General features: G+C 37.7%; 2 protein-coding genes across 3 annotated transcripts in view; one reads left to right on the top strand and one right to left on the bottom strand.

Moving 5' to 3' along the window:
- The window catches only part of LOC119832399 (E3 ubiquitin-protein ligase ZNF598-like), a 7,836-nt gene extending 5,321 nt beyond the window's left edge, over positions 1 to 2,515 (bottom strand). The window contains exons 1-4 of one of the 2 annotated variants that reach the window (XM_038356072.1): positions 2,377 to 2,515; positions 2,100 to 2,285; positions 1,638 to 1,889; positions 789 to 874 (exon numbers count right to left, since the gene is read on the bottom strand). In XM_038356072.1, the coding sequence (XP_038212000.1) occupies positions 789 to 874; positions 1,638 to 1,889; positions 2,100 to 2,270 (509 nt within the window). In that variant the 5' untranslated portion in view covers positions 2,271 to 2,285; positions 2,377 to 2,515. Of the gene's footprint in view, positions 1 to 788; positions 875 to 1,637; positions 1,890 to 2,099; positions 2,286 to 2,372 lie in introns of both variants that reach the window. The other variant, XM_038356073.1, reaches the window with a different exon arrangement.
- A 2,252-nt stretch (positions 2,516 to 4,767) lies between these two features.
- LOC119832449 (protein abnormal spindle-like) overlaps positions 4,768 to 9,192 on the top strand; it is a 5,636-nt gene continuing 1,211 nt past the window's right edge. Inside the window, exons 1-4 of the mRNA XM_038356118.1 lie at positions 4,768 to 4,940; positions 5,027 to 5,224; positions 5,530 to 5,727; positions 6,294 to 9,187. Coding sequence (XP_038212046.1) covers positions 4,929 to 4,940; positions 5,027 to 5,224; positions 5,530 to 5,727; positions 6,294 to 9,187 — 3,302 coding nt within the window. The 5' untranslated portion in view covers positions 4,768 to 4,928. The remainder of the gene's footprint in view (positions 4,941 to 5,026; positions 5,225 to 5,529; positions 5,728 to 6,293; positions 9,188 to 9,192) is intronic.

Genomic DNA, 9,192 nt, shown 5'->3' with positions numbered 1-9,192 from the left:
GGCTCCTACGGGAAGTCGACACAAGCGGCGACGGAGTACATTATTTTATGGCATGGAGAGTGGATTCCCGATGTTTGTGCCTGTTACTTCGGCAATGAGTCTTGTGGCTGCACGTTATGATGGGGTTGAGAGAGTTAAATCATCGCCAGCATTGTGTGTTTCGACATTGATTTCTGCCTAGCAGGGAACTATGGTGGGGTTGTATATCGGTTCCTGTAAGGTTCCGTCAGCATCGCGTGTGTGACATCATGGCGCGGTCATGGTGTGGCTATATAGCGGTTCCCATAAGGTTCCGTGAGCATCGCGTTATGTATCTCTGCTAACTCTGACCATGTTTCGACATGACTGCAGCATGTCTAAACATGAGCTTCAAACAATACTGATGCAATACACAAATATATGTTACCATGGGGTGACCCTATGCCATATTGTTTAAATTGAAATTGTTTAAAACATATATATCACATGGAATTGTTATTTCGCATCCAGGCAATTTTTATATTTATTTATTATGGAAATAAAATTACTTATTGGCGGTATTTATACATAAAATTAAACGGTAGAAGAACTGCATCTGTACATGAATGAGAGGGGGGGGGTTTAGGTTCAATAAACCCTAAATTTATTGAAATTCTTCAGTTTATCCAGGATTATATTTCACGCTAATAACAATATTAAAATTTTGATCCAAACTTGTACCAACATCCCATTGACTTGTACACTATCAAAACATCTCAAAGTCATTAGTTGTGTATAGATAGAAAAACCTGATAAAAATATAGTCTTACCTGTGGGATGTATCATCAAGATCACCTTTCCGTCGATGATGGGCCAGTTCCTGACGTGTGTAGCACTTTCTTTCGCTTGTAAAAATCTAAAAGAATACTATAATTATTAAGTTTATTACATTGAAACAAAAACTGTTCAAAGAAATATGAAGTTATTAACTTGTATAAAATAATAATCTTTATACATAAAAAGAAAGCATTAGAGAAAAAACTAGAAAGATGGATAAAGATATAGATGCTTGACCCTATTTTTTTAATGTAAGGAAATCCACTGGCTAAAACCTCACGTGGCCTACTTCGGCAGAGGTAATGAGGGGTTCCCGGGATCTCCCTTAGGAACACACACGGTACCCCTCGTGGGCTTGCTATACGCAGCCCCACAAGTCTCGACTTACTCAGCGACAGATTGTGGCCAGATGACTGACCCCTACTATAACAGATACTGACATTTTAGGTTTATTGAAGATTACTAAGACCTCTGTCTTTCTTTCTGTCCATCTGTCACCAGCCTGTATCTCATCAACTGTGATAATTAAATTGATAAAATTTTCATGACTGCACATGGCTTAGGTATTTGTATGGAACATAATGCCAAGAATCTGACTCTCACTTGGTTTTATTTAACTTGACACCTTCCTTGACAATGGCATAAGTTGTCACCCATTGCAATTATTGAGAAAAAAAGTATTGTGCTTGTCGTATATATTTTTTTATCAAATCATCATTTTATTTACATATATTGCAGGTAGTTATGGCAATAAAGTGACACATAAAATGTTTATGAATAAACAGATGAAAGTCATAAGCTAAGTCCAGATATATATTCAAAAGTGTAATTCTGCAACTTACCCTCAAGTGCTTCACACATAAATCACAAAAGTACCTTTCATGTACTCTCTTCATATGGTCATTTAGCATAGTGAATGTACGAAAAGGGGGTATGTTATCACAGATCTTGCAATGGTTTTGTAGCAAGGCTTCATAGGATTTTTTGATTTCTTCACTACAAAACCCTATTTTAAATTGCCTTTCAAAGAGTTTATCAGTAAACACCTTGTTTCGAAGCTCTTTATATGGCTTAACAGTATCCGTAAACACCACCTTCAAATAAAATACATTTTTATTTTAGTAATATTTTGGAATCAGTAAATATGAAGTTCATCTTAAATGAAGTAATTTGTATTAATAACTATTGATATGAAATCAAACTGAAGGATTATATTTCTATGCATTGCAATTAAGATTAACACTGATCACACTTTTAATTAACAAAATTAAAAGTAAATGTTACAAAATATTATCGCAACTTACCTTGGCAAGGTCTTGACGACATATAGGACACTCATTTTGCAAACACAGCACTCTCATGCGTGTTGAACACTCGAAGCAAACTGGATGGTCACATTCTCCAATAGAGTAGTACACCACATTCTTAAAGCATACAACGCATGTAGTATTATCGTTTCCTTGCGAATCGGCCATAATTTCCACAAGTTTCTGTGAACCGAACAGTATGTGTATTACATTTGGGTATTTATAGATTACTTGTAGGTTCTAGGATTAATCCAATAATTGATTAGATACCTACTAATGAAGAAATTAGAAGAACAATTGCTGGAACGGCAATACGAGTCTTACAGCGATAAAAGTCGATTTTAACTTGCGAAAATTTCAGACTTCAATAATGAAGGGAAGACTACAGTGTCAGATTTGACATTGCCGTGTGTAGTTTGCTGTCGTTTGTCTATCAAATTAGCACAGATTAGACAATCAAACAATTGTATGACATAATGTAGATAACTACAACGCTTCAATAATAAAGACGTACACAGTGTCGTACTCCTTGGATATATTATTTTATTTGTGCTCAAAAGAGAAGACTGAAGACATACCACAGAAGACGGCCTACCCATAAATCAACACTTAAATAATGACCTTTTTACTTTTAATTGCCTGCTTGTTTATTGGATACTGTTTATGTCGATTAAATGCTCCCTTGGAATAAAAAAGGGATATGATATCCGGGCGGTGCCAGGACGGGCGTCTAGTATTATGTAAAGCAAAAAGTTTTCATACTATCTTTAAATAGTTTAAATACTAACATTTCCTTACTAACCTTACTTCCTAACTAGACTTAAGACTTAAATACACCACACTGAATTTGACTGATTCAAAGTTATCGCTAGGAAAGTGTTATTGTCGATTTGATTTCTAAGTGGGGAAATCTTGCAAAAGATACCCATGGCACCCGTGGAAGGAGCCGTGGGTTATGTCGGATTCCTACCGCCTAAAACCCCACTGTGTTCCGTGGGACTGCGGGTATACATTGTACTTTACCGCGCGTCCCGCCCAGCAGTTACCCGTTTCCAGGCACTCTGCTTGATTAGAACACAAGCTTACGCCGTCTACTCGTTAACGATGGATTGTTCCCCGCTCCACCATCGGCCGGAGAGCGCACGCCTGAAAGCCTTCCTAACGTGTGATACCATGGAGGGCCCTACGGAGCACTTTTATAGAGGTTTCTCTCGCAGGCCTCATCTCACAACCAGATGTGGCGGCCTTCGGTCCAGCCCCACGGATTACGAGTTGACAGACCGTGGGGAGACGTCGGAGGACAGCCGTCTCCCCACGCCCACCTGCAAGGACTCACCGCACGTCACCAAAGCGACACGTTGGGATCCCGCAAACTTTGCTGGTAGTAAAACTTTTTTTTAAAAGCACCCGCCATCTCAGGGTGTTGTCTTGCTTCCTCTGAAATATTGTCCAGAGACCTTTATTGTGCATAAAAAATTTATTTTTTCATACTTCTCCCTTTCTTCCAGGTACAATCCAACTACGCGGTCTCTGCGGTCAGGTACTGCGTTTCGGATCCTGCGTCTCCTCGTGACCACCCGCCACTTCATCTGCGCGTGCTCGTCATTCCAACACGACAAGGTGAATTCTGTGTGTTTTTTGGTCGGCATGTCTGTGTGATCGCTTCATTGTAACTGTCTATTGCCTCATCTATTTGTTGTATGCTGTGTATTGTGTCCATGTCCTGTACAGCTAATTGTCTATCCGACATCAGGGTCCAGTTTGCCTTATGTGTGTTAAATATGCGTGTAGTTCGTATGATGTTTGTGCCTGTGGATTTATGTTGTCGCACGCTGCACGCGAGCACGCTGTCATATTCACATAGCTAGAGTACCTTTGACTACCTCTGATGGTATCGAACGTAGGGATGTCCCCGGTGTTGAGTATATGCATTCCCAGGCCGGGCCATGACCACTGGCCGCCCTCGCCGCATCACAACGGCACCAGAGCCACCTGGCCCCTCGGGGGATCCTAGCTAGCCAGCTAAACATCTAGCCAGCCTTACAAGCAGCTAGGCAGCCAGCCGAGCAACAGCCGGTTCCAGGCAGCCGGCCAGCCGGCATTACAGCCAGCCAGCCAGCCAACCGGTACACCATTCAGCCAACCGGTACACCATCCAGCTAGCGAGCCAACCAGATTACCAGCCGGTCCCATCCAGCCCGCCAGCCAGCTTCAGGCCAGCCAGCCAACCAGCCAGCTATAAGGACCCCTGGCCGTCGGGTCGGTCGAGTCTTTCAGACCACAGACCGGCCGTCCAGCCCCACCGCGTCCAATTAGCTTCACTCAGAGTACCAGAGTGTGCTCTGAGCTACTGAGCCCCCCGCCACGACAGGCTTGGAACCGATGGGGAAAGTATTATCGTCGATAACTTATCAAATTCAGCCAGTTAGCATATTAAATATAGACGTCAGGATGATTTCTGACTGGCTGAAGCATTTAGAAGTCTCCACATAATTAAATACTCATACTTACTAGAGTTTTATAAATAGCCCAATATTTTTTGGGTTGCCCATGTACCAGTCAGAATCATTGCAATCAAACAAATCGAGCCTTGTTGATCATATAGTTTGTCTATGATTGTATATTCTCTTTGGTATTTTATCAATGAAGTGACGGTTGCAGTCAACAGTTTGAATCGTAGTTTTGAATTGGTTTGAAAATTTTTGCTTTAGAGCGTCTAATCGAGTACTTATTTTTTAAATGTAACTGAAACGTTTCGTTTGGGTGATTTCAGTGTAAATGAAATATTATTATTAATTAAAATGCTATAAAGATTTAAATAACATAATGTATTTCCAGGTAATACATAACTTTTATTTATACAATTAATACCTATTACGTGTTTTTTTTTTTGATTATGTACTCCGTACCCATATATTTTATAGATCGAAAATACTCCGGAACATGTAAAAAGAGCCCGGAGAGCTAAAAAAGCCCCCCCTGTGTCGCCTAAAGAAGAATGTCCACGTTTGATACTGGCTCCCTTCTCCAGACCGCCGCAAGTCGTTTTCGACAATGTTCTCATCGGCTCATCATGCGAAAAATATTTGGAAGTTTTCAATCCGTCCAAACAAGTTCAACAGGTACGTATAAATATTATAATTTATGCTTTAGTTTTAAACACTTTATCATTTATAAATCGCTCATTATGAAACCAGCCCAGGTAACAAATTAATCATTTAATCAAAATATGAAGCTTATAATGGTCCGAAAGTTAATTTTGAGCCCTACTAAGATGTTCCTTTATTATATGTATATAAATTTTCAATTAAGAGCTTTCTTATTTACTTATTTATAAATAAACTGATATGGACTTAAAGTTTATTCTCCTTCTTTAAAATTTGAATATTTTGGAAATGTTATTAAGTTATTCATTTTTTTTTCACAGATAACATTAAACAAAGCTTTACCTCCTGGATTGATTATCGAATTGCCTGGAGAATGGCTTGTTCTAGAACCAGAGACATGCTATTGTTTGAGCATGGTGTGGTCTCCGACACAACCTATAGCTCTACGGGAGACAATTAGGTTCACTAATGAGAACAGAGGCAGATATGATGTCATTGTTGTTTTGAAATCTGTAATGGTAAATAATGTTCATTAATCCTACTATCATACTTCCTACTAATATTATTAATGCGAAAGTTTGTTAGGATGTGTGTGTTTTTGTTGCTCTATCACGCACAAACTACTGAACCAATTGCAATGAAATTTGGTAAGTAGACAGCTGGCCAACTGCAATATCATGTAGGCATTTTTTTATCTCGATATTCCTACGGGATACGGACTTACGCGTGTGAAACCGCGCGGCGCAGCAAGTACTTACTATTGCTTGTTTTAAAAATTTACTCAAAAAGTTTTCGATCAAAATAAGTGTTCTTTGTTCTGCCTTTTTGCCTTTTTTTGGTAGAATAGATTTATAATTTTAATAAAAAAAACAAAATTCAAAGATGAATTTGTTAGACCATTTTTATATGTATAGGCAATCTTCTTATCATTAATAAAATCTAATGGTATACCTAAATGTTATCTATTATATGCATAATGTAAACTTCATTTATAAGTTGGTACCTGATTTAAAAATCTAAAAAATTCAAATTAAGAATAAATAACAAAAAAGGAAACTAATACTTTTTTCAATTTGCTTTATAGGCTATCAAAGCAAAGACTAAAGGTTTCAAGACCTCTCCAGGGAAGATAAAAAAGAAGTCATTGAAAAAATCTCCAGTAAATATCACAAAAAAGAAAGTAGCAGTAATCTATAATACCACTCAAATTAAGAAAACTATAAATGTTGTGCAGTCTACAAAATATAAAGTTTTAACTACCAGTAGTGAAACTTTTCTGGACCACAGACCTGCTTCACCTAAATGCCCCTTTGACTCGCCTAATAGTGTTGATATTGATTTTAACACATCAGAAATATTTTCAAATGTTCAAAATCGTACTGCCGAATCTTTTCTGCAAAAAACATATGACAAACCTGTGATGAATGACAAATTGGAAATACCCAAATCATACAATGTTTTGAAACCATCAAACAAACAAACCTTTGAGACGTCTGCCTCTGATATTTTTGACAACATCACATTCACTCCTCTGAAAAGTGCTGCAACAAAAAATGAAAAACTAAATAATGGACCTAAAATTGTATTGAGTATACCTTCCGAAAGTGACTATGATGACAGTTTAGACATTAAAGATGGGAATAAAGAGAATGAAACCCACTCAATCATTTGTATTACATCAACTCATTTGACCAATAATAGGTGGTTAACAGTAGATAGCCACACCAAATTGGGTAATACGGAAATTGAAACCCCTAAGATTGTAAGTAAAAAAATTCCAAACACATCTTCACCAAAAGAATTAAATAGTCCAAACTTTTCCATAAATACCGACTTTTCCCGTATAAGTGACTTGTCGTTCTTCCCGCCACGATTTTCAACGGAACGCAAGATGTTCCCGAAAATTAATAATGACACTCACGATATAATAGATGACCATCATATGAAACTAAGTTCCGATACTTATACAAAAGATTCGCCCAATACACCATTTGAATATCACGTGAACCAAATCGAATCAAGGCAGTGTTATCCTCTGAAGGAACAAAATCAACGAATGTGTAGACAAGCATTATTTAGAGAACAAGATATACGGGACTACAATGAACGAAATTTCGTTACTCGTGCAGAACATAATTCCTGGCAAAATGATTTGAGAATGGATATAAGATCGCCGCCTAGATCTATAACTCCACCTTTACAATCCATTCCCGAAGAAAGTGTTCAATTTTCAGACACGCATACGTTTGATAGAACAAATCAGCATATGGATACATTCTCTGTTAATCGTACTTATAATAAACATGAAAAAACAGTAAATAGGCAAACGGCTTGGTCAAAAAAGGCTGTTGTTAAATCGAAGATTTTACCATTAACGAGGGCTTCTGCTACGAAAATAAATTCCACCTTTGATGCGAATAAAAGTAACGCTACGAATGTTACTCTTAATTATATCCCAAATGTTTATTCACAATCACTAACTGTTGATCCTTTCTTATCAACTACGTATTTTTATGATGAATCTCTGATTCAAAAATTTGAAAGAGACTTCAAACGTTGGCTAAATTATATATTGACACCTCCCGATCTCGATAGTAATGTTGAACAGAAAATAGATGTAGGTAAGGCATGGATTGAAAATAGAAATAAAGAAATTCCAACAGCTCCGACTAGAGAAAAAGTTTGTAACGTTTATCACAATAGTCATCGACTCGAAAGTTTACGTAAATCCGCGAGAACTTTGCTTAAAACCCCAGAAATATCTCAAGTTCTTCTTAAATTGAACGCTCAGATAGACAAGAAACTGATTGCCATAAGAGACGATAGAAATTTACATTTAGATATTGGATTACAGAAGACCATTATGGAAATTATACTCTCGTATAATCCACTGTGGTTGCGTATAGGCTTAGAGGCAATATATGGCGTAATTTTACCTTTGAAATCAAACAGCGATATAGAGGGATTAACCTTGTTTATCATCCAGAGGATGTTTAAGAATCCCTTTTTAAAAAATAAACATTCAAAATCGACTGCACCAAACATGCTGCTGCCGGCATATATAGAGGCGATCAAGAAGTTTAGTTTGAAGAAATTTTTCATGCTGGTATTCTTTCTAGATCAAGCAAAACAAAAGAAGTTGATATCGCACGACCCTTGTTTATTTTGTAGAAATGCAATATGCAAGGAGAGTCGTCAAATAATAATCCGTTTCACGCGGGAACTTATAGCCGGAATTGGCGATATCACTAAACATTTACGACCACTGGGTTATGTGGTGGTTCACAAACAAACATACCTGGATGAGTACAAATATGGTGTGAACGACATAGCGATTGATTTAAGGGATGGAGTGAGGTTGACAAAAGTTTCTGAAATTATTCTAATGAGAGATAATCTACTCAGTCAGCTACGTGCTCCCGCTGTTTCGCGCTTGCAGAAAATACATAACGTTGAAGTTGCTCTCAAAGCATTAAGAGGTGCAAACTTTAAGATTGAAGGTGAAATTACTTCGACTGACATTGCAGATGGTCACAGGGAAAAAACATTATCTCTTCTGTGGCAATTAATTCACGTATTTCGTGCACCTTTATTCGAAAGAGCGGCCAACGTTATACAAATTTGGTGGAAGAAGAAATATGAAGTTATTGCTGAAAAGAAAAGAGTTGAAGAGGAAATACTCAGAAAGAGGATTATTGCTGCTGAAATTATTCAGTACTGGTGGCGACGTATACAGTATAAACGCATGTATGAAAAGCGATTGTATGAGGTTACTTGTGCTGTTATTACTTTACAGAAATTTTGCCGAATGTGGCTGTGCCGTAGCCGTTTGCGCAAGTATAAAACAAGTGTTCTAAAAATAGAAAGATGGTACACGGATTTGAAATTAATACGAGAAGCTAAAGAGATATTACGATCAAAGAGAGAAGAACGTAGACACAAGTGCGCTGTTCTTATTCAGGCATATGTCAGACGCTGGTACT

Source organism: Zerene cesonia, chromosome 15 (assembly GCF_012273895.1).
Source record: "Zerene cesonia ecotype Mississippi chromosome 15, Zerene_cesonia_1.1, whole genome shotgun sequence".
NCBI classification, from domain to species: domain Eukaryota; kingdom Metazoa; phylum Arthropoda; class Insecta; order Lepidoptera; family Pieridae; genus Zerene; species Zerene cesonia.
The sequence above is the reverse complement of the archived record's forward strand: the minus strand, read 5'-3'. Positions and strand labels throughout refer to the sequence as shown.